Below are 25,965 nucleotides of genomic sequence, written 5' to 3' on the forward strand. Positions count from 1 at the left end.
ACAAACTGTCCTCTGACCTCTGCACAATAAGATGTTTTGTTTTTTAAAAAAAATGTTTTGTTTTGGGTATTGCTTGTTCTTTCTAGTAAGAGGCCATTATGCCATGGAACAGAGGGGAATGATGGGTAAGACTTCATAGGGCTCACGGGATGACAAGACTCCACAGTTTCTCCCTTCATAATCCAAGTTCTGGCTTCAAAGGTCCTGGTAGTACTCTGGGATCATTAGGGGCATGGGTGCCCTGACGGACAGAGCCCATCAGTAGTGTGGCAGCGCTCCCGCTGGTCTGTTCAAGGCAAGGCTCCCCTACCTTACCTTGTCAGCTGAGTTATCAAATAACGCCTCAGACACAGGGTAGAAACACTCTGATCCTGTAAGGCCCAGCGTCCTTTAACAATTTTCCCTCCATGAGGCCAAGAGAGTCAGGGATTACAGGAAACCACTGAGAAAAGAAAGCACCAAAGGACCAAGGGGCACATCGCCTGGTGGCCTACTCTGGCCTAACCCAAAACTGGGGCAATTCCAGCCTTGTGCTTCCCAAACATCAGACACACAAGCAGACAATGCTCCGCCGCATGTATAGACAACCTGCTCAGACAGCAAACACCCAGGAGAACTGAAAGGCTGACAGGATTCCACAGGCTTCCCTGTGTACAAGACTGAACAACTGAGCAAGCAGGCATCAGAGTCTTCGGTTCCCACCCAACCCCAACGGTGGGGAAAACGTGAGCCTAGAGAACCAACAGAAACAATGAACTCAGCCTCAAGAAAAGTCCTGGGATATCAAACCACCAGCCCTAGGACACAGGCGCTAGAGGCCAGGCCCTGCTGCTGTACAATACACACTAACCCTGATCTTCACCCTACCCTCGGAGCATAAGTCAGGCTGACAGCTGATGCCACCTCTATCCCTTTAGCTTCTACTGCCGCTACGCCTTCACCTTATGAGGCAATAATACATCTCAACACACAGTTTAGGAAGCATAGGCCAGAATCCTCCTCCCAAACAATATGCACAGGCATGCGCGTGACTGACTACGGGGCTGCCAGTGCCTACACTAGACGGGAGACCTTCAGGGGGTGAGCAGGCTGAGTGGTCCTCAGGATAGGAGTGTGGTAACCAAAGGCCACCATCAGGAATGAGCACTCAGCCAGCAGAGGCCAGGATGGAGCCTCACTAGGTCAGATCGGGCTCCCCCAGGAGAACTCTGGCAACTTTTGGCACATAGAGCCCCTCTGGAGAAAGTGAAGGTAAATTGGTCCTATTCCTCCACACCCACTGCGGACAAGAGCAAGAGCAGCTGAGGCCTGAGGAAATGGGAACAACACACTGACTGCAGAACGCTGGTAGATTCTTTGACACTTGAGGGAGGCTGGAGGGTTGTTCTCTGAGGATCCACTCTGATGTTAGACAAGCACAGAAGTCTCAACCCTCCAGGGTCCCCCGTCTGCCTTCTCTGAACTGTGTGGCTGGAGCCAGCTGAACATGACTCAGATTCTAGTGACTAGTAAGAGGCTCATGATATGAGGCAAGTTGGCCCTGTGGGAAAATGGAAACTCCCTAGTTCAGCCCACGGTAGAGACAGAGAGAGCAGGAGAGCCCTGGGAGAATGCAGAAGCCCAACTCTGCCTCCCTGGGCATCCGGGGTGGCAGTAGTAGCCTTAGGGCAAAGAGGCAAGGAACTTAGTCACTGATCACTGGGTCTACTAGTCTGGCTTGCCCCGGTCATGCCTTAAGGATCCCTCATTGCATGTCATAATACAGTCATGATGGGCATCTAGCCAGATCAATTAAGGATGGGGGATCTTCAGGCCCTGAATATAGGCCAGGCCCGTGACTGGGGTGGCATCCAGAGCAGCCAGCACCAGGGTCTCCGGGCTACAGAGCAGAGCAGTTGGGAAGGGCCTCGGAGAAGGGACTGGAGTACGTACACAGGGCAGTGGTAAGCCGCTGAGGCTGATTATAGTGCACCATGGCCACGCACAGTGTGTTCAGGGCCACCACACACAGGACCACCCAGTAGAAGCTCTGTGCTTTCACCATACGCCGGATGAAGAACCGGAACATCTTCTCCTTCCTCCGGAAGTATGATGAGCTCTCCGTCTTCCCACTCTTGAGGCTGGCACGAGCAAAGGGAGACCCTGCAGGACAAGTCTTGATGAGGGCTCAGGGAACAGTGGGCACCCAGGACAAGCAACCACCCACCTACCCACATCCCCCTCAGGTATATGCCTACTCCTGAGCACTCGGAAGACATCTTCCTGACCAAGGCAACTAAGCTGCTTACCTCCATGCCCCTGAATGAATTCTAGCCCTTTCTCATTTCTCAGGTTAGGGAGTCCAGGACTACTGGGTATCAGACCAGATGGTCAACAATCACTGTCTCTGGTCCCCAAGACGCTGGTCAACTTCCAAAAGGATATCTCTGACACGGGTATCCTCTGCGGTACTCCAAGATTTTCCCCAGAGATATATACCCCACCATGAATGCCCCCTTTGGAGCTCTGTAGTCTCTGGCCTTCCCCCTTTCCCTATAAACCTGGATCCGCAAGCACTGCTCACCTGTTTCCTAAGCAATTCCTCTGGGACACAGCTAAATGTGTTTATGCGTAGCGGCAGCTAATAGCTTATCCAGAGCCCTAAATACCCATGATCTAGAAAGTTTGCTGACCCTGCTGCAATCTGACTCCAAATACAACAAGATGGCCACCTCCTCCCACCTCCAACATTCACTGTTCCTGCTCCACCTTGGCCTTCATTTGTTCCTTTACACACTGGCTCCTGAGTTTGAGTCTTGACTTCAATGTTACCTCTACAGCGTCCTTTTCTAAAATATGGTCCTCAATCCACTCCCAACAAGGACAATAGCCTCATCCCCAACAGTCACTGTGCTTGCCAATGAGCCCTGTTCACACAGATGGTTTCAATAAATGCTGACATAAAAGCAAGGTTGGTCTCTGGGTACCTGAAGTTCTGGATGGCTGGGTACAGTGAAGGGCACAGCTGTGTCTAGATACCAGTGCATTTTTCTTCAAGTCTGTACTACTGCCCTGGTTTCTGCACAGAGGGCCTTGAGAGCAGCTGTTTCTATGTGCTCCTCTGGGAACACACACTGCACCCCAGCTAAGGGACCTCTGAACAACTGGGCCTGGCGGGGTGTGAATGGATGTAGAACGTGTATGTTTTTCCACACACAGTGTCTACATACCCAGGCTTTCAGGGGCACACTGAAAATATTATCAGTCTGGGGAAATGGAGCCAAGTCCCTGAGCCTCTGGAGGAACTTTTCCATAGGCAAAAGCTTTCATGATGGTCAGGACCAAGAGGAAGGTGCAGAAAAAGCCCATCAGCCCACGATGACCTCCAAGGCCTCAACAGCCAATGCCTGGTTCTGGATGCCACAGCAACACACATATCCACAGAAGGCTGTGCTCCTTCACAACTCGCCACTAAGTCAGCCTCAGGCTCACATGGGCACCAGTAGGTGGCTAATTCCGCAAATCAGGGCTGAATCATACAAAGAAGCCTCTGGGCCAGCACTGGGAAAGGCTGTAAATTTGGCACTGTTCTTCCCCGCAGGGCCTGGGGAAGGCACCCCTGTACAGATAAGCAAAGATCTGCACCAGGCAGGATAGCAGATGTGTAGAGCAAGGCACTGCCTCAGACCCCGCACACCCACACCCTCACATGGTGACACAGAAACCTCAGAGTCATACGTGTGCATTCAGAACACATCTAGCACCTGGCCGGGCTCACTGGCTGCAGACCCAACCAGATGCTCACACACCCCACAGCACCCAGCAGGAACATACATACACACACAGGGCCACTCACAATACAGAGCATGTGCAAACCACTGTGAGCGAGTCACTCAGCAAAGTCTTGGGGGCGGGGGTGGGGACAACAAGATCATCCACACCCAGCTCATCATACCATCCAAGAAACGGGCAGCAACTCTTGTAGGAAGGCCTCACAGGAATGTGTCTTTTTACGATATCAGCCACACACCACACTCCTCTCCCTACACTGCCCTTGAAACACTCCCCCACCCCCGCAGCTCCTCACTCTAAATACACACTCAAGGCATGGCAGGGCCCTCAGAGTGCAACCTGAAGCCACTTCTGCTCCTTAGCACCAAAAAAAATAGGTGCTCCAGCTGCAGATACACAGAAGCCTGGCGCCCCTGGGCAGGAAGCACAGGCAACAAGGCCAATAAACCTCTAGGGCACCTTGTGAACCTGGGTCTCTGGGCTGCATTTTCCAGCAGGCAGACCATGTGTGTTCAAGTCCACTGTGGACAGCAGCTCGGGCGAGGTCCCTGGTAGACACACCATTCACCGTGTAGGCTACGAGGGAAGCAGCGACGAGGACCTTCCCTCACTCCTCTGTGCTTCCCAGGCGTAGCTAAGGTCAGCACATAGCAGCTATAATGAAGCATGCATAATGAAAGAAAGAAACACAACATCTCCTGTCTTCAAGCTACAAGTATTGGAGAGATTCAAATAATCCATGAATGACAGCAGGGCCCGGCCAGCTACACACAGAGTCCCCCCAATCAACTATGAGGAGCAGCAGTGAATTCAGGTCCTCACGGGCCCTCATCACACTAGTTCAAAGCCATGTTTACACTGATACAGGAGGGGCCATCCCCGCCAGGCTCTAGGGAAGGTACCAACGACAAAGGATAACCAAGACCCACACCGCCACTGACTACCTAAGACCACCGGAAGAAAGAAAGCTCCAAGCACCCTTCCAGCCTAGCTGGCCTCTCTTAGTGGGTGGCACTGAGAGCGACATAGCCCAAGCCACACACCAACGCCCGTGAGTTCTGTGGGGAAGAGAAGTGATCTCACAGCCCTATTTATAAGGAGAGGACCAAGTTAATCAAAACAAAGTGAATCTCGGAGAGAGAAGAACCTGTGTTGTCTGAGTAAGAATGGCCCCCATAGGCTCAACTGTTTGAATGCTTGGCTCCTGGTGGGTGAAATGTTTGGGAAGTTAGAGGTATGGTCACTGGGGGTGGGCTTTGTGGTGCCAGGCCCAGTCTCATCTCACTCCGCCTCCATCTTGTGGATCAGATGTGAACTCTCAGCTACAGCTGCAGCACCATGCCGGCCACCATGTTCCCAACCATGATGGTCATGGACTAACCCTCTTAAATGGTGAGCTAGGCCCCAATGAAATTGAAGCATGATTAATAAAAACTCAGAGAGAGAATTTGGGGTTCAACTTGAACGTCAGAAAAGCAAAATAGCCAGCCACTTGCTCTTATCTCTACCTCAGTCCGAAATGGCAATCCTGCCTCCAGGAATCTCAGCTTGAGACTGTGTCTGAAAGATGTCTCCTCCCGTTTTATAATCCTCTCTAGGGATGGGATTGAAGGCGTGCACCACTGGGATTAAAGGCACGCACCGCCTGGTTTCTATGGCAACTAGTGTGGCTAATAAGATTAAAGGTATGTGTTACCACTGCCTGGTCTGTAAGGCTGACCAGGGGGGCTGTTTTACTCTCTGATCTTCAGGTGAGCTTTATTTATTAAAATACAAATGAAATGCCACCACATTAAAGGATTTCTCTTAAAGTTGCCTTGATCATAGTGTCCCTTCACAAAAACATAATAGTTAACTAAGAGAGGCTTTTTAGAGAAAAAAAAAATTCATTTCTAAGCCATTCAGTCAGTGAAAAGAGATTAAACAACCAGGTGGACAAACAGTCCCATGACGGCAAGCCTGACCCTGACACTGAGGCAGAGAAGTCAACAGTAACCAACCACTATGATGAAGCCACAGCCCAGAACCGAGGAGGAGCTGTCCACAGCAGTCCAGGTACCACCCGGTGGTGATCAAGGGAAGGCCCAAGAACCATGGAACACAGAGTCTGCACCCTAACACCCTGCTGAGGGGCACAAACAGATCAGCGGCACAGTGGGAAAACAGGAAACTATCTGGAGAGGATGAACAGAAGAGACCAAGTGGGAGAGACGCTCAGCACAGGAAGCCCACAGCAAGCAAGGAACCAATGGCATGCAGAAACTCTGCAAAGGCCACGCCCCCTAGGTGAGGGGTGGGACAGAATAAATGGAGACAACAATTCAGTGACTGAGGTACAGAAGGAAATAAATCCAGGAGAATATACTTTGTAGTTATGAGAGCAGGTAAGGGAAAGGTCGTCTGTGGGATGGAGCTGAAAACCAGGCATGGGAACATGACAAGCGCCATTCCATCCAGACAGCAAAATTGAGGTGAGGACCAGACGGCACAGAAATAATAACACAGAGAATAAAGACGGAGCAACCAGGTAAGAAGTCACATTAGACCCACGACTAGAGCTTGAGGGAAAAGCGAAAGCCAGTTAAATACATTTTATAAAGGAACGTCATGTATGTGCTGGCTGGCCTCATGTCAAGTTCACACAGCTAGAGTTACCCGAGGAGGGAGCCTCAGCTGAGAAGACGCCTCCATAAGATCTGGCTATAGGGCATTTTCTCAAATAGTAATTGATGGGAAAGGGCCCAGCCCATCGTGGGTGGTGCCATTCCTGGGTTGGTGGTCTTGGGTTCTATTTGAAAGAAGGCCGAGCCGGGCGGTGGTGGTGCACACCTTTAATCCCAGCACTCGGGAGGCAGAGGCAGGCGGATCTCTGTGAGTTTGAGGCCAGCCTGGTCTACAAGAGCTAGCTCCAGGACAGGCTCAAAAAAAAAGCTGCAGAGAAACCCTGTCTCGAAAAACCAAAAAAAAAAAAAAAAAGAAAAGAAAAGAAAGAAGACCGAGCAAGCAACCAGTAAGCAGCACCCTCCATGGCCTCTGCATCAGCTCCTGCCCCCGATTCCGGCCCTGTTTGAGCTCCTGTCCCACTTCCTTCAGTGATGAACAGCAATGTGGACGTGTAAGTTAAATAAACCCTTTTCTCCCCAACTTGCTGCTGGTCATCATGCTTCACTGCAGCATAGGAACTCTATCTAAGACATTATTCTAAGAGGAATAAAAAAGAGAAAATTGCCATGTAAATACCATCCAAAAACACTGATAGCAACAACAAAAGAACAGAACAACGGCATAACGTCTGACAAGATGGAGGCCGGGCATGGTGCCTATAATCCCAGCACTTGGTAGGTACTTGGTTACATAGTGGTTCCAGGCCAGCATGAGCTATGGAGTGAGACCTTGACAATAATAATAATAATAATAATAATAATAATAATAATAATAATAATAAGTGTCCGGTGGCGTAAGAAGAGACCCTGTGTGGTGACACAGAAAGAACCAAGGGAGGCATGGTGATTGCAGCCTCACAAACAAGGCTAGAATATAAGACAATGCCATTTCAAAAGCATGCAGCAGGAACCCCAACAGCACCTCTCTGAAGTGACAGTTCTGCAAAGCAGAAACCAAAGAACTTCATTTAGCAAGCCTGATAACTCTCAGCTACAGGACATATACTTTCTGTTTCTGCTAATGAAACATTAAGATTCGTTATAAACCTTAATTTGAAAATTTATAAAATTCAGGAGATTTATAGGCCACATTCCCAACCATTATCTAATATAATTTTATCAAACTAAAGAGCATCCAAATATTGTACCTCCTTGTCAGCTAGGAAGCAAACTCCTAGATAACCTCTAGCTCAAAGGGGCAAGCAAAGAATATGATGTGGAGGCCAACGAAAAAGGAGCTCTCGTGGGAGAGGAAGGCACACAGCCCAAATGCCTTCACTATTTACGAAGAAAAAGAAATGAAACAAATGACCTGTGTTTAAGAAATTAGAAAGGGGCTGGAGAGGTGGCTCAGCACTTAAGATCATTTGCTGCTCCTGCAGAGGACCCAGGGCTGCCTCCCAGCACCCACGCGGTGACTCACAATTACCTGTAGGCACACACTATGCAGGCCAAACATTCGTGCACATAAAATAAGTACTTTTTTTTTTTAAAGAAAAAGAAATTTAAAAAATAGACCTGGAGAGAAAGCTCAGGGGTTGAGAGTTCTCGGAGTTCTTGCAGAGGTATCGGGTTCAGTTCCCAGCACCCACATCGGACAGCTCACTGCCACTTGTGACGTGACTCTAGTTCCTGGAGATCCCATGCCCTCTGGCCTCCGTTCCTGCACCCATGTGGCGTAGGTTAACTCACACATAAACAAAAAGTAAGCATTTTTAAATAAATTAGAAAGTAATAGACCAAAACAATATAAGATTTAATAATGACAAAACAATAAATTACAAATGAGGAAAACAATAAAATTAAAAATATGATCAAAGAAGTCTAAAGAGCAGGTTGTCTACCATTCATCAGTATATACATGCTAATATGTGATATAATGACGATGACCATATGTCATTCTGAGTGATCCTAAGGAGAAAAAAAAGAGAACCCTGAGGATACTCAGCCAAAAGCAGCAGAGCCATGCTGACAGGGTCTGTGTCAGCCACAGAGCCGCGAACAGTTTGCACACACGACACACATACACACACCTGTGTGAGCCTGGCCTCAAACAGACATCTACGATACCTGTGCTCTCAGCAAACCAAGACCTCCATGCCCCAACCCAGCCCACAGCCCCTCTCCTAACTGGAGCTCCTCTGGCCCTGCTGTTTCTCAGGCAAAACCCAGAGCTTCCTTGATGGCGCTCCTCCTCTCAGACACACCTGACTGGACGTCTTCAAACACGCCCGAGCACATTCATCTCCTCCTCTACTACCTCCAAAGCCAGGCACAGGACCTGTCCTCCTCTTTGATTTGGACACTGGCTTCCCTGCTTGGGTCTTTCCCCGGATCACTTTACCTTCAGCATCCCAAGGAGACACAGCTGTTTCCATAAAAGCCAGACAACAGACCTTTAGACCAAAGACAGGCACCTGGAATCCTTGCCCAGACCTAGCCTACCTGTAAGCCTTTGACATTTTTCATGAATGCTAGCTCCATTCCTGCCTCAGGGTATGGATACCTGTTTCTAGAAGGTTCTCTCCATTCTTTCTCAGCTCCGTACTCAAGGGTATGCTTTTGTCCTGAGGCCATGAACTGTGACACTACCCTTCCCGCACCTCTCCTTCTCCGTCACAGCCCCATCTGGTGCGCTGCACATCTGACACCATCCGTCCCATCTAACGCTTCGCTGCTATAGCCACCCCAGGACAAAGGGCCGTGGTCATCTGCTAAACACAACAGCTCAAATGCCTCAAACTACTCCTGGGTGTTTACTGAATATTGACTGAGGGAATAAATACACAGATGGCTAAACACAAGAGGGATTAAATTAATTAAGAGACTGCTACATGCAACTCTATAGGAAAAACCCCCATAGATTTCTTAATGAAGTACAAACTACAAAACTGGCCCAAGTCCATGCCACCCCCGTTTTTCTGGGACCACACAGGCCGTCAGTTGAAACTCACCTATAAACGACTACAGTTTTCTCTTTAGTATAACATTTTTAAGAATTCCTTTGAGGAATCCTTACAATGTACCTTGATCACAGTCTCCTCCTGCTCCTCCCCCAGCTCCTCCCAGACCCACCCCCACTCCCCACCTCCTCCAAACTCCATGTCCTTCTTTACTTTTTAAAAAATAATCCACCAAGTTCACTTTGTACTGCCTGTATATGCAGGGTTTGGAGCCATCCAGGAGAGTGTGGTCAACCAGCCAACCGGGAGCCATACAATTCTAAGTCTTTAAAAGCATGTTATACCACAGTTAAAAGGAAAAAAGAAAGAAAGAAAAGAAAAGAAAAAAAGGGGGTTCAAAATTTTTAATTTATTTTACAAAATCAGAATGATCAAAGAAAGTTATCTAAATATAACAATAATTTTTGAAATTAAATTTAGATCTGTAATACCCATTGGCCTGTCATTACTGTAGAATGAACACAAACAATTCAACAGAAAAACGAGTGGCTACTCACTCCAGGTAACAAGAGGGTCGGAACAATCAGCAGGCAATAAAACAACTACAGTCCCAATCAAAGACTGCTTTGTGTTCAACAGACACCTCCAACTAGGGGGTCGGAAAGAGGATAGCGGTGCACAACGGCGCAAGCCCTTAATCCCAGCACTTGACAGGCAGAGGCAAGTGAATCTTTATAAGTTCAAGGCCAGCCTGGGTTACATAGAGAGACCCCATCTCAAACAAAACAAACAAAAAAACCTGAAAAAAGTTTTTCAAGGATCAGGCACCAAGGTAAAGGGCAACCATCTTTTTGAACTACTAATGAAAGATACTAACGCTGGAATTCTCAAAAGTGCAGACACCGAGGGTAGAAACCCTGGGGAGCCTACCCTGAGAAGTCTATCTGTGGAGACAAAGGCACTGGTAAGAAAACACAAACGCTTACAGTAATTTAGGGCGACAATTCTCATTATGAGAAAAAAATAGAAAAAGTAAATGGCATGTCCGAGGGGACAGCCAGAAGCGGGAGAGGGGCACACACAGTGACGAGCAGGGACCAGACTCCAACTGTAACGGTACTCTGGGACACTCGGAAGGACTAGGCAGGCCAGGTGTGGTTGCTGTTTGGCATTGGCATGGCTGGGATCTGTGCAGGAGACCCAGAGCTGCATCGTCCTGGCAGAATGAAGCATACCAACGCCTTTAGAAGGGACATGCCAGGTGTTTGTGGCACTAAGGGACCTAAAGTTCCTGCTCTGAAGGAAAAATCAACCAGGCTTGCTTCCCTACCTAAGAAGGATGGCCTAGAACCAGGGTGTTACAGGCCAAGCCAAGAAATGGGAAGATCAACGGAAGACAAGCAGAACCTTCTGTCCCTTTCAACCTGGGTTTTCTGACCACAAAAGTAGCAGCACCCAGAGAAGGGTACGGCAGGGAGTGATCAGGCAGCGGAAAGGGAAGGCCCAGCAGTATGACAGAAGGAGCCCATATCTGCGCTACATATGCATCCAGTCAGGGCCTGTACCGCCTCAGGAGGCGCTCCAGAGACTCACCAACAGCACAGAGGTCTACAAACCGGTCCTCCCCCTCCTCTGCATGGATCAGATCATTTCGGCTCTTCTTGGTGGCAGCTCTCTTCAACACTGCTTTAAACAATGGGTAGTGGAGACCAGCGTGAGTTGTGCATCAGATAGCCCACCTCAGGGCGTCTTTCAGCTGTGTGGCACTCTCGTGCCTGAGAATGGCCCCTTTATCTCAGTTCCTGCACTGACACTGAGGCAAAGCAATTCCCTGCCTGACCCTTGGGCCCTTCTTACTCCTCACACAGAAAGGACATGGAATTTTGAGGGTCACCCTTCTTTCTCTTTCATCTGAAGCAAGGACACTAGAAAGGCCTGTCGACCAAGAAGACATAGACACATCCCTCTGGAGCCAGGCCAGGGATGCAAAGGTGTAGGTATAGATCTGCTCATAGTGGGTGACCTGCAGAGATGACAGCATACCACGCTGTCTGGTCCCAACCTAAGCCTGCCTGTGGCTAGAACTATGCAGGCAACAGCAGGTGCCCACAGCAGTGGAGGCCCCCAACTCTACTAAGGGCCCTGGATGGTGTCCAAAGTCTTCTGTGGCCTTGGGGATAACCATAACTCCAGAGGCAGACAGCTAATCTTAAACCCTGCAGGTATGAAACTTCTAGAAGCAACGTTGTCCAGTTTAGCTTCCAACAAAGATAATGTACACATGGGTCATAAGCCCAGGCTGCTCAGATTCTACGGCTCCTGTGTCACTATGACAGATGGAAGGGACCTAACATGGCACAGTATCCTGGAGAAACAGGTCTCTGAGCACCTGCTATGTGGGCAGTGTTACTGAGATCACTTACCATCCAAAGGCGACTTCTCTTCTGCATTCTTGTCTTCCTCTGCCAACATGACTTCCTCTGCGAGGGGCAAAGCTCAGGTCAGGGCCTTTCTACGCATCCCCAAAAAAGAGGTTCATCCCAGGGAAACCTGGGAAAGTAATCTGGAAGCACCCGCCTGCTCCTCTGGACACACCCACTCCAGCAGGCTGTGACTGCGTGCCTTTTACCGATATCCAAACCATGCCCCAAGCAGAGGCCCAGCGACCCTACCATCCCATGTCCAACCTACAGATTGTCCTGGGCAGCAGCTGGAACTGGGAGTTACCACTCAGGAAGCATTTCTAAGTCTCAGGCAGGAGGGCAGCCCACATGGAAGAGAGCTACCAGCACAGATAGACCAGCCCACAAGGAAGAGAGTAGCCCACAGAGGTAGCAGTTCACACAGAGGGGAGTAGACCTCATGGAGAGAACAGCCCACGCGAAGAGGAGAAACTGCCCACATGGAGAGGGGCAGTCAACAGGGATAGAGATAGCCCTATGAAGGGAATTTCCCAAGTGGAGGGAGCAGCCACACACAGGGGAGCTACTTTATTGGGGATGGAGGAAGTAGGTTAGAATTTAGGTTTACAGTGCCCAGAGCAAGGGTGATAGAAAAATGCAGGGCAATAGCAGGGTACTCAGAACCAGCGTGAACTGATCCTCCATTCAGAGGGTTTCTGACTATCACAGTCTTTTCCCCCAAGCGCCAACCCAGAGCCCAGGATTCCTTGATGGCAGCAAGGTGGACAGTGCACAGAACAGAAGTCCCGCTGCCCACACAGACTCACCCGCCTTGAAGATCCACTCCAAGTACCCGTTCAGTTCTCGCTCAATCTGCTGCTGCCTACGGAGCTTCAGGAAGGCACGACGGTTCTCTACTCGCTCCCGCTCCTTGGCGAACTCTCTACACCACGTAGGAGAGAAGAGCAAGCAGCTCCAGTGAGCACAGGTGTGCAGGACAGTGTTGCTTCTGGAAGCTTCATGACTGGAGGCAGGCTCCTGCCAGCGCCCACGTCCTCACCTCACCTCACCCACCACATGCTCTGGCTCCAATTCCGGGAATCCCTAGTCCTGTGCCATACTCCTCCCTACTGCTGCGCCGCCAGCCTCCTGTGCTCTGCTGAGCCGGCTCCCATCCATCCTCTACCTGGCTCATTCCTAACCGTCTCTTTGTATCTCGGTTGAGATGCCCCATCCTCAGGTGCCTTCTCAGCCTCAAATCTCATCAGACTAATTCTACTCTGTCACTGTGTAGTATGAGTAAGAATGGCCCCCATAGGCTCATATATATGAATGCTCAGTCATTAGGGAGTGGCACTATGAGAGAGTTTAGGAGGTGTGGTTTTGTTAGAGGAAGTGTGTCAGTGGGTGAGCTTTGAGGTTTCAAAAGCCCCTGTCATACCCAAAGTTAACGAGTCTATCTCTCTCTCCCTCTCTCCCTCCCTCCCCCTCGCTATCTATCTACCTATCTATCTATCTATCTATCTATCTATCATCTATCTATCTATCTATCTATCTATCTATCTAACTATCTAACTATCTCTATATCTCTCTCTTTCAGGATATAGAACTCTCAGCTCCTGCCTGCATCTCGTCATGCTTCCCCACCATGATGATAATGGACTAAGCCCCTGAAACTGTAAGTCAGCCCTAATTGAATGCCTTCTCCTCTAACAATCTAGGTCATGGAGCTCCTTCATGCCAGCAGAACAGTGGCTAAGACAGTCACCTACACTGGAGGTCCAGGCAGCCCCTGCAAAGGTGCCTGAAAAGTTATGCTAGTGATGGCTGTAGCCATCGTAGGACGCGTACAGAGACCAGAACCACGCTAGCGCTGGAGCGTGCTGCCCTCTACTCCTACTCTTTATCCTGGCAGCTGCTTAGGGGCCATCAGGCTCTATGTCCATCCACCCTGGAAGCCAAAGGCCCAGTCATCAGTCTTCAGGGCGAGACAAATGGAGCCATCCAGGGAATCTGCTGCTCAGGTAGGAGCAGAGTCAGGTCAGGCCTGACCCCCTTACCATCTTTGTGACATAACTTCCTTGGCCAATATAAGGGTAGGAGCCCAGGTGCAGACAGAAGGGTGCTATGTGCCCACGGGCCCGCTTCACAGCCCATGGCTCTTACCCTGAGAGCACACCCAGCACTAGGTTGAGCATAAAGAAGGAGCCAATGATGATGAGAGGGATGAAGTACAACCAGTTCCAGGTGTTGCCAGCTGCGTCATTTGTCTGGAAAAGAGGTGGAGATAAGACAAGTAGACAAACCACATCCGGATGTTTGGCCTCCAGGCCTCCTCAGGAAGGTCCAGGCAAGGAGTCTGGGCTTGGTCAGACCTCTTCCTGCCCCCCAATGCCTTCCCTGGGAGGAGGCTTCCAGAGGACCAGGAAACCCGCATGTCTCCAGCCACTGCCCAGGGATACTAAAAAGACAGGAGCAAGTCCAGAGAGCCAGAGGCTGCCCAGGATACACGGAGGACTACTTGTCTGGCCTCTGTCTGGTAGGACAGTTCTTTGATAGGATTGGATACTCATGGCCTCCCTGAGCAGCTCCCAAGATACTTCCTCATAAATGGAGCCCCATAAGCTCCATGGTTAGGGTTAGTCCCATCTGAGCATATCTTCAGTAAGTCCCCAATTCAGGCCTCCACACTGCATTCTCCACTAGCCCATAGAATATATATCTTATCCCATGCCTGCTCACGATGGCTCCACACCCAGGCTTGATCTGAACAGCTGAAAATGTAAAGGCCATCCCCTTTGCTTATTATAACCAAGTCCCCTGAAGAGAAAGCGCCCCTGAACCCAGCTTAAACTCCACAGCTGTCTTACTGTATGGACTCCAGAGGACCTGGCTGAAGGGAGCAGTGAATCTCTTTCTCCATGTGCATCTACGGCTAGAAGCAAATCACGAGTGGGGTGGATGCTGAGGACTGGCACCTCCCTCTAGACAGCAGGACACCTGAGCCCTGCTCCAAAGCTAGGCACCAAGGCACTTGTCAGGATCTCTGCCCTCCAGCCTGGCAGATTTGCAGGCTCTGTTCTTAAATAGCCCTAGACACCTAGCAGCTTAAAACTTCTGAGCCCTGAACAATGACTGCAGGCTGTCACCAAAATACCTGTCTCCAACTCAGAACTGACACTCAGAATCCCAGTTCTCAACTGTAATTCATATTCCCATATCCCACACCTCTGCACAAACACACGGTGCCTCTGACCCATGGGCAAAACAGCCACGGAGAGCAGCAACCTCCCTGCAAGTTCGCCCTCAAAACAATCCTCCTTCAAAGAGGAGACAGCACTGCTGCAACCCTACCTGCCCCTCCCCCACAGAGCACCCATATTTCTCCTCGTAGATTGTCCTCTCCACGAGCCAAGTCACTGCACTTTCTCCCTTCTTCAAAGCAAAGCACCAGGACTTCCACTTGGGAAGCTAAGTAGTCACATTCTCCTCCTTGTTTCTACTAAACATGATCGATTCTTTTGAACATCATTTAGAGAGAAGCACAGGAAAGTCCCTAGAAAAGGTAGACCAGCTCTGACCTCACGACCTAAGGGAGCTCCCTGGGTTTTATTTTTACCTCATATACCCCAAACTTCAAGCCAAAGAAGTCTGCACCTCCATTCCTTTTATGAATTGTTGGCCAGAGCTAAGAGACCTCCAAAGCACACAGCCTATTGTTGTTGCCTGTGGCTAACCCCTAGACATGGAAGGTAAGTCCCTATTGCTAAAGAAATCATGTACTTCAGAAACAGGGCCCAGAGACCCCTGAGCTAGAAGTGACTTCAGTACCCCCTCCCTGAGAACCAGCTCTTATGGTACCAAAGGTGCCATGCATGTTTCCAAAGGAGGTAGGCAACCAACAGTCCTACCCAGCTATGATGCCTATGAACCACATTAACGGCCAGCATGGCAAGACAACCCTAAGAACCCTAAGGGCGCAGGAGTGGCACACATACCTGGGCAGTAACCAGTAGCTCTCTGATTGGACTTAAGACCTGCTCAATATGGCAGATGTCATGCCTGGTACTGGAGACCTAGTTAACTACTTGGTATTAGTAAAGTCATGGTTATTGGAGGAGAACCTACAGCCACTCATTTATTAAACCAGCATAATTCCTAACAAAATGCTATAAACATCTGTCCTTCTACCCACATGATGAGTAGTCATCAACCTTCAACAAGAAAACTTCTCTTGCAACAGATGGATACCACTACAGCAAAACACAACCAATTAAAATGCAGAGATGTGGAGCTCATACATCTATACCACACCATACCTAAAACATTGCAGAGAGGAGGCAGAAAGACTGTAAAGAGCAAGAGGCTCAGGGAGTTTGCTGGAGACTGTCTCCTAGAAACATCAAAAGCATACATGCAAGCACAAAAACACAAACATGAACAACCAAGACAATATGTCTCCTCCAGAAGCCAGCAACCCTAATCTTGGGCCCTGAGAAAAGCAATTTAGCTAAAGCACAAGACAAGGACTTCAAAATAGCAAGTGTGACTATATCCAAAGACTTTCAAAGAGGACATGCATAATAACGAAGACCATGAAAAAGACAAATAGCTGAAGAAAATAATGAAGACAATTCAAGACATAAGAATATAATTTAACAAAGAAATAGAATCACTAAAGAAACCCAGAGAATCAAGCTTGAGTAAAATGCTAACACCAAAAAAGATATATACAGTATTGCTTCCTACATATACTATTACTAAAATCAGAACATAACACAAGTAGTAAGCAAGCTCCTGTTGTCAGAGCTCAAGAAGAGGGAGAGGACAACAGACAAGGAAGTCTGACGATGGAGGGCAGGCAATCATCCAGGGATGGAATATTCTGTGTCACATCTGTGTTAGGAGCAAAGCCCTAGCTGTGATATTGACTATGGTCTTTATGATGATTGATATCGGCTGCCAATTTGACCGGATCTGAAATCAACTAATAGGCAAGCTGGTGGGCACTCCTACGGGAAATTTTCTTGACCAGATTATCTGAAGTGGGAGGAACCTCCTTAAATGTGGGTGGCACCTTCTGGGGGTTCCCAGATAAAAGGAGACGGCAGACCTTCACTCTGCTGGCAAGCTCATCTGTCCTGCAGCTGTCACTGCTATGTGTCTCCGCTGATATTAGAACCAAATTCTCCAAGCTTCTAGCGTAGACCAAAGACCAGCAGCTCTCCAGAACCTTCCAGGCCTTGCGCACCAGGTTAGGACTGTTGAGATATCTTACTGTGTTGGACTGAGCAAACAAATTCTTGGCCTCTCCGGTGTGGCACGGTGGTTGCTGGGACAACTCAGAACAAATCAAGCAAGTCAATCCCTAAGTTATTGCTTACCACGTATTCGTTCCACTGATTCTGCTCTCCTGGAGCAGTGGTTCTCAACCTGCAGTCTGCGACCCCTTCGGGGTCAAATGACCCTTTCACAGGGGTCACACATAAATATTATTATGCATATAGGATATTTACATTAAGATTCATAACAGTGGTAAAATTATGTTATGAAATAGTAAGAAAATTTTCTGGTTGGGGTCACCACATCATGAGAAACTGTATAAAGGGAGAAACTGTATAAAGGGTCGCAGCAATAGGAAGGTTGAGAGCTCTGTCTAACACAGTCTTTCAGGTTATTAGTACTGAGAAGAGGAGAAAGGGCAGAGATGCGCATGGGCTTTCTGTACGGCAGCTGGTAACATCACAACACTTTACAATGGTCTTCACTTTTCCACGCCAAAATCCCATCTGTGTAACTGCGCATCTTCTGTGCCCACTGCCACTGTTCTCCCTAGACATGGCAGTCTGTACTGGCAGCCTCACTTCTTTGCCCCTTCCCTTCAGCCCATGCATCCAGGATTTCACCCACAGCACCAAGAGTGCTTTGGCCGAGGCTCCCAGCAGCCTTCCCCTTCCTGTATACTAACGGTCAGATTTCTCTTCCCTGGTTCTTGGCCCCAGCAACATCGGGCTCCTCTTCTTCAAACGTTCTGCTCTGCTTCCAGGACCAGCTCCTGGCATTCCTCCTGCCCTCCACAAGCTCCACCACTGCTCTTTGACGGTTTCTATCTCCCTGGCCTCCAAAGGGAGAATCCTCCTAGGGAGAAATGATAGGCATCTTTCTGTCACCCGCCCTCACTATCCAGGTACTCTCAGCCTCTCCCATAATTCTCTATTTCAACACTGTCCACGTGTTAGTAATTCGGTGTACATGCCATCCCTCTGCTCCTTCTGAGCTCTCTTCTAGGGTGAAAGTAGTTATTGACAACCTTACAGAGCCAAAACAGCCATGAGCTGCCTACCATTCTGCACTAAAGCAAAGCTAGAAAAGCACCTGCTCCCAGTTCTCCTCAGCCAACGGCAGCTGCTTTCCAAGAGCTCCAACCACATCACCTCTGGATCTACTCTTGTCCCCTCATCCCATGTCCATCAAGAAGCAAGTCCTGCTTCTGTGAACATCAAATAAAGCCTTATACCTACTCATCAGAATACTTCTTTCCTGAGGTATGTGTCAACAGCAGGCAACAAAGTGAGGTAATATCCCATCGTTCCTCTGGGCTTTTCTCGTGTGCCTGCCTAGATAAAAAATTTAGACAAGTCCCATGACTTCTCCAATAATACCTCTGGCAATCTGAACGAGAATGGCTCCCATAGGCTCATATATTTGAATTCTGAGTGCTGAGGTTTCCAAAATCCCATGTCATTCCCAGTTAGCACTCTCTGCTTCGAGTTTATGGATCAGATGTGAGCTCTCAGCTACTTCTCCAGCTCTATGTCAGCCTGCCTGCCTGCTACCATGCTCGCCACCATGATGGTCATGGCCACACCCTCTGGCACCATAAGCAAGCCCCAGTTAAAAGCTTCCATCTATGAGCTGCCCTGGCTATGGTGTGCGTCACAGCAGAAAAAAGTAGCTTAAGACAGAAGCTGCTGGCACTGGGGACAGGAATACTACTGTGACAGGCCTGACCACACTGTCTGCTGGAAAATTGTGTACAACTTTGGGACCTTGTTCCAGGAAGGTGGCTGAACAGCGTCCTACGAGGAGCTTAGAAGCCATCAGTGCTGATAGCTATGCTGGCTGGGGTTTCAGAGGTGAGCAATATTAGCAATTAGGATAGAGAGCATTCTTATGCTATTTTGGCAAAGAATGTGGTTGTTTACTGCTCCTGTCGTGAGAATCTGCCCAAGGCTACAGTGAAGAGTTCTGGACTAGTTTCCTTGGTAGAGATGATTTCAAGACAGTCTAATATTGATTGTCATATGGTTATTAGTGATGACTCTTACGCAGGTCTACAATGAAAAAGGGCAACTGGGGCAAAAAGGAATCCAACTGTACGGTGTGAGGAGGAAAAGAGTGCCAAGCTCTGTGCTGAAGGAGGTGAGAGAGGCGGGAAGGGAATAAAGGGAGTGGTGCCCTCGGGGCCAGACTCCACCCAGCTACTCCTGCCACTTGGGAACAGAAAAGGCCTAAGGAACTACGTGTTCCTAAAGTCAGAGCCTGCACAAATGTAATTCAAGAAGGGAGCCAGGTTCCAGTCCAAGCAGGCAGCAGAAGTTGGTAGCACTGGTTGTGTGGTTCTGGCTTTAAAGCCGTGATGGATACAGGCATAAAGAGATGGTGGAATCTTCCCCTGCAGTTAAGGAGAGCTGCTGAGGCCAGATGTGTGGCAGGGAAGTCCCTGCATGAAGGCCCAGAGAGGCCATTGAGAAAAGTTATGAAAGCAAGGCCTGGATTGTGCTGGAAGACTCCAAGACATTGGAGGTGCCAGAGCCATGAGATGTCTGCCAGGAAGAGCTACATACAGGGAGTGGACCCAGCCTAACACAGAGAAATGTGCTGCAGTCAGCAAAGCTGGAAGGGCGGAGCCATTAAGACTTTGACAACAAATTTAGATCTATTCCTACAGGTTTGGAATCTGCCCTGCTGGTTTTGAGTCTTGCTTTGGTCAGTATTTCCTCACTATGCCCCTTTCCTCTCTTCTGGAATGATAACCTATACTCCTTGTGACTATATACTAGAAGTATATAATTTATTTTTTGATTTTACAGGGGGCCGCAATTAAGAGGCTGTGTTGAGTCTCAGAGAGATTTAGGAATGTTAAACTGTGTTGAGACTGTGAAGGACTACGGGGACCTTAGAGATTGGACTAAGTTTGTTTTTTGCATTACGGTATGGCCACAAGCCTATGGGGGCCCGGGAGTGAATGAGAATGTTCGTATATTTGAATGCCTGGTCCCAGCTTGTGGATGGGAAGATTAACATGTTGGAGGAGGTGCACCCCTGGGAGTAGACTCTGGCGTTTCAAAGGCCCACAGCATTCCCAGGTAGCATGCTTTCCCCTGCCCTCCCCACTTACGCTTGTGGATCAGACATAAACTCTAGCTGCTTCCTCAGGTGCCTTGGTCATGGTGTTTGTCATGGCAATATTACCACTTCACATTAAAAAAAAAAGTTTGGATTTGGTAATCAGATGTGACCAGTCCCAACTGTTAGCAAACTGCCTAACAAATTTCTTGCCAAAAGCTGCTAGCCACAGCTGGCACGTTCAATGGGCGAGGCAGGCAGGGCCCCTTATTGTTCCCCTTCATCAGCTGCCTGTGAAGATGTTCACCCAATGCTGTTAAGGCAAGGGAAGGGAGAGCGGAGGGGACAGCTTGTCCTAAGGGTGCTTGCCTGAGACAATCCATCTCTCTGTCCTGGAGCCCATTGGAGGCCACACACTTGCCAAAGCAAAGGCAGGTAATTTCCCCACAGGCTCGGCAGTCTCCTCCCCAGCTATGATCACCGCCATACGGGAATCTGCTCCCTGTTAAGGACCTACTGCTTTCTGGCTGCAGTTCTCCTAACTGCATTGGTCAAGGAGACATAGCTTGCCCTGCTCCCACACTAAGTGACCTCTCCATCTGGCTCCCTCGACTCCTACAGCAGGTCAGAGGCATCTGCCCACACAGAACCCAGTCTCCCCACTCACAGGAGTGTTTGCCTCAACGTCCAGGATCGTCAGGAGGTGAAGGGCAGGTTCCCTCCAGAGTCCCTGAAAAATCTTATCCAACCGCCAACAGTCAGTCTCCGTGGAGTGATGCAGGGTGGTAAATAAATTGCCTTGGTTCACAGCTTCCGGCTCTGGACTGCACGCCACCCACATCCTCGTACCTCAGTATGTGTGTGTTTGGCCTCTGGACTCTAAAGATTCAAGCACCGTCAAAATAGGCACTCTGTGTTCCTCAACCTTTTGCATGGTTAATGACATACATGTGCTATCACCTGGTCCTCAGGCCTGACTCACCCATAAAAGTGCCCCCTGACAGTGAGTCCAGCTAAAATATATATGGGACAAAACCACTCTGGCCTCTGTGCCAATCCCTTCCTGGATATATACACAGACAGGAAACCTGTCATTGTGGCCATTCAACAAAGCTCCCGTCACCGGCTCTGAGGGCTACAGAAACCTGGCCAAACAGCAGGAACGTGGCCAGTAATATGGCTAGTATGGAACTGATTTTAGGGTCTGTCCTTGTGGAAATTTCTCTATGCTTGGCAAAAAAAGAAGACCCAAGTCCCCGTCCCTGCCTCTGAGGCCGCGTTCATGCTCCGCATCGGCCTACCACACGACACCATCTCAAAGAAACCATCCTCTTCAGAGGACCCTCAACCAGCTTCTCCTTTAACTCTTCACTTTCCTGCTCAAGCTTGATAGAGCTGACCAACAAGCATCTGTTAGGCACCTACTGAATGCTTAGTGCCAAGATCACCGGGGTCCCCATGAAACTGTGGGGTTGGCTCAGATTCAGCTGCTAGAGTTCACGGAAGGGGAAACGGGGCTCCATGGCCATGTGATGCCTCACCCTCAAGTGTAAATGACAGCCCCTCATGCCCCACTCTCCAGATCCCCATTGTAGCCCAAACCAAACGCCTCTACCGATCCAAAACCAAGGGTCCACTGGTCCTGTCTGCCCAGTCTCCGGGCTCCAGTGCCTTTCCATTCCCATTGTCTACATCCCACATCTCATGAGGGCTCTTCCTTGTCTTTGTTCCCTAGCAGATGGTTTACAAGTCTCTGGGACAGGGTGAGGGAGGTAACAGGGCCATCTTCCTGTTGGCTGCAGAATCATCGAGAAGAACCTCGGGTATATGTGAAATTAAGTGGGTCACCGGCACCCCAGAGACCTTATATTGGACATCCATCACAGCCCCTGTGGTGGTTTGAAAGGGAATGGACCCCATAGTTTCATAGATTTGGTCATCCAGGAGTGGCACTATTTGAAAAGATTAAGAGGTATGGCCTTGTTGGAGGAAGTGGGTCACAGGGGTGGGCTTTCAATGTTCAAAAGTCCCTGCCAAGCCCAGAGTCTGTCTCTCTGCCTAAAGATCAGGAAGGAGCTCTCTGCTACTGCTCCAGCGAATGCTGATAAGGGACCAGACCACTAAAACTGTAAGGAAGCCCCAGAGTTAAATGCTTTCCCTTATAATAGTTGTCTTGATCATGGTGCCTCATCACAGCAATAGCACACTGCCTAAAACAGCCGCCAAACCCAGACTACCTCGAATTGCTGAGATGGCTAGAATCCTAATGAGAATGCGGGGAAAATGAAAGTTTATTTGTTTTATAATCCCACATCATTATCATCGAAAGAAGTCAGGGAGAAAACCCAAGGGAGAAGGAGAAGCAGGAACTGAAGCAGAGGCCCTAGAGGAACGTGGCTTCCTGACTTCTTCAGTCTGCTGGCTTATACAATCCAAGACCACCTGCCCAGCGGTGGCATGACCCCAAAATCAATCACTGACTATGAAAATGTCCCACGGGCTTGCCTACAGGCCAGTCTTATGGAGACATGTTTTTCAATCGTGGGTCCATCTTCTCAGGTAATTCGAGATTGTGTCAAGCTGACAGACCAACCAGGACAGTGAAAGTATACAGAAAACAAACACACAAAACATGAGCTCTGGAGGAATTCCAGCATGAATGGGTGAGGAAGTGTCTGGACTTCCTCATCCTACTCCATGCCATCTTTACCTAGCCCTCGGACCTCACTGGCCCTTGACTCAGTCTAGAAAATTCCAATAGGAATATGCTAGTGGTCAACAGTAGGCTACAGGCCAAGGGCCTTGGCAAATTAATCAACTCTTTATAACCAGTTCTTAATCATTTGTTCAACACGTCAACAGGGTGTGGCCTGAGACATCACAACAGACTTCCTATGGGCAGGCTCACAGCATCAGCCGCTGTCACCACCGAGAGCAGCAGCAGCATCTCCTCTGCGCTAACTCTCTGATCTATCTAGCAGCCCCCAGTCTCAGCATCATAAAACAAGACTGTAGGAGGACCTGGGTCCAGAGTATGAGCTGACATGGACCACAGAATCTTGATACAGGGTCCTATACTACACCCTAGAGCAGGAGAATGGGCTAAGGGTTGGGAAAGAAGTGTTCCTAAGAGAGACCCTAAACCCCCCTTCCCTCCCCCCCCCCCCCCCCCCCCCGCATTCCCCAGAGCACCATCCTGAGAGCTCCAGCCCCCACCACCAGGGCTACGGCCAAGACAGAACTCACATTGTAGAGGATGTCAGTCCAGCCCTCCATGGTGATACACTGGAACACTGTCAAGATGGCAAACAGGATGTTGTCGAAGTTGGTGATGCCAAAGTTGGGTCCTGGCCAGTACTCCCGGCACTCGGTGTCACCCTCACACAGCCGAGCAGGGGCCTCCTTGCCACAGGGAAAGTCACCCACAGGCTCTGCGTCTGTGAGGAGGGAGTAAAGCAAAGCTGAGATCTCTGCTCCCGAAGGCTCCACCACTGCCCCACCCTTTATCACACCTGTGCCTGATCACCTGACTGGTCCTCTCACTAACCTAACATCTGCCCCCACCCCCAGCAACGTGCTCACCCCTCCCTCTCCCTCTCTCTCCTGAAACCTTCCCACTGTCACCATTCAGATAGTCTCAAGATCCCTTCATCCTGAAATCAACATGAGCAGACACCTGACTGCTCTTGCTCCAGCCTGGGGGCGGTGGGGGGAGGAACAGATGAATGATAAGCTTCACAAATTATTACTAGCTTATTTCTCCTTCTCCAAACTGCTTGACTAAGGCTTTAAAGATACCATCATTTGGGCATCTGTGGCCAGTTGTCTTCACTCTGCTTCCCCCTTTTCAAATCCTGACACAATCCCCTCGTTTCCTTGTCTCATGCACCGCTGTAACTACCGATGCCATGTGGACCAGCAGCGACCGCCACGACTTGTTTTGTTTCCCACCTTAAAGAAAGAGCTCTGAACTTACAACGGGGTTTAATATTTGCAGCGATTTTGGAGAATCTAACAAAATGACTTATTTCCAGTTTAATAAAAGATTTTTTTTCTAACGATGAATGACTTAAATTCTAGCCGGAGCTTTTTCTGCATCTAAAAGATAATTATGTAGCTCTCTCCTTTTTATTTAATTATGCCTCAACCCTCAGAACAGCCTCTGGCTTCACCTACAGCATATACCCAGAACGTGAATGCCATCCGCTCCAGCCACATTCTCCAACCAGCCGAGCCGGCTGCCATCCTCGCTCCTGGACTAAGAGTTTTTTCCTACTCAACTTGCTTCTATTTTTGCCTCCCCACTGTGGCACTGGGACCAGAAGACTCCACACCTTGTTCAAAGCCCTTCAGTCTTCCTATTTCTTGTAGAAGGCTCAGGTTCTTTGCCACAGCCCTGAAGCCACATGATTTCCTTATCTCAGTGTTCTTCCACTTTGCACTTTGGCACTTACTGTCCCTGTAACTGGACCACTCTGGCTGGGTGGCCAAGCAGCTATCCTTGCCCTGCTCAGATATCTGTTCGTCATCGGCTTTACCAGGAAGGCTGCCCCTTGGGACCTTATGCAAAGCAGGCCTCAAGCCAAATATTCTATATCTATATATTTTGTTTCCTTCATAGGTATTTTCACAGTGTTATTTTATTCATGTATCTATGTATTTATTCCTATTTATCAGGCGACTAGAAGTTCTACTTCACTGGTCTAGAAGCTCAAAAGTCCCTCTGGCACTGGACCAGAGACCTGCTTTGTGGGTAAATACATCTGGGATGCCCACGGGGCACTGCGAGACTCACCTGTGCTGTTGGGGAAGCAGGCTTTATGGAATTTGCCCATATAGAACTCAAGGCCGATGATGGCAAACATGAGGATGGCAAAGAAAAGCAGCAGCCCGATTTGCAGCAGCGGAACCATGGCCTTCATGATGGACTTGAGCACCACCTGCAAGCCTGGAACCAGAGGACAGCAGAGGGAAGGTCAGCGAGCGGAAGAGGCAGAGGGACAGCAGGGGAAGGACGGAAGAGTGAGAGCTCTTGTGGCAGGACAGGAGCCCTCCTGGCAAAGCACAAGGTCCCCAGGAAAAGCGGGATGGGCATGTCTGAAAGTGAAGGAAGCAGACAGACAAGGGATTCTCAGAGCATGCGCGACAGGGAACCGGCACAGGGGAGAAAGATAAGGGAGAGTTCAGAGTCTGAAAAGAGCAGAAAACACTGAGGGGGAAAAAGAGAGAATGAAATACATAGAAGAAAAAGAAGCATCCTAAGAGGAATGAGGGATCTTGGGAATGAGGAGCAGGGGATCCTGGAAAAGTAAACAGAGACGCTAGTAGATCCATCTCCTTGGGAAGGTAATTCTCCAAAACCAGAAAGTGTTATGTCACTGGCCTCAGGACGCAAGTTAGCTGGGCAGAGAAACTGCCAAGATAGATTATAACCCTTAATCCTCCACCCTTCCCTCTTGGCCTAAGCTCTTAGATATGGGACCGAACCCTTGTCTATTCTGAGCAGAACAGCAAGTCCGCCAAGGGTTGTCTTGTAGAGGTCTGTAGGCCCTTAGTAACCCTAAAGCCAAATCTCTGCCAGCCTGAGGGAACAGCCACAAGGAACAGCCTAGGTCCAACATGCCTACTAAGTTCCATGCCAACCTTGTGCCCATATGTACCTTCTTGAGTGGCACCACTCAGAAGCATACCTATTGACTATCTCAGTACCAGGCCTCTCTGGCATTAAGACAAGGTTGCCCTTTAAGGCCTTAGACATTTCCCTGTTCTACCACCTTGCTTGGTCTCTAATCTGTTCTTCAATCCCAGAAAATAATATAGGTCTGCTCCTCTTTCCTCTCTCAAAAGGAGAAATCTGCAGGGCTAGCAGGGTAGAGT

The 25,965-nt window shown here is 49.2% G+C and overlaps 1 protein-coding gene across 3 annotated transcripts in view; it reads right to left on the reverse strand.

Annotated features, from left to right (window-relative positions):
- Positions 1 to 25,965, reverse strand: part of Cacna1b (calcium voltage-gated channel subunit alpha1 B) — a 157,522-nt gene that overhangs the window by 98,115 nt on the left and 33,442 nt on the right. For all 3 annotated transcript variants that reach the window (XM_038335865.1, XM_038335864.1, XM_038335863.1), the window contains exons 5-11: positions 24,884 to 25,036; positions 23,335 to 23,525; positions 13,906 to 14,009; positions 12,567 to 12,682; positions 11,761 to 11,817; positions 10,931 to 11,020; positions 1,933 to 2,142 (exon numbers count right to left, since the gene is read on the reverse strand). In XM_038335865.1, coding sequence (XP_038191793.1) covers positions 1,933 to 2,142; positions 10,931 to 11,020; positions 11,761 to 11,817; positions 12,567 to 12,682; positions 13,906 to 14,009; positions 23,335 to 23,525; positions 24,884 to 25,036 — 921 coding nt within the window. The remainder of the gene's footprint in view (positions 1 to 1,932; positions 2,143 to 10,930; positions 11,021 to 11,760; positions 11,818 to 12,566; positions 12,683 to 13,905; positions 14,010 to 23,334; positions 23,526 to 24,883; positions 25,037 to 25,965) is intronic.

This window comes from Arvicola amphibius, chromosome 7 (assembly GCF_903992535.2).
Source record: "Arvicola amphibius chromosome 7, mArvAmp1.2, whole genome shotgun sequence".
Taxonomy (NCBI): Eukaryota; Metazoa; Chordata; class Mammalia; order Rodentia; family Cricetidae; genus Arvicola; species Arvicola amphibius.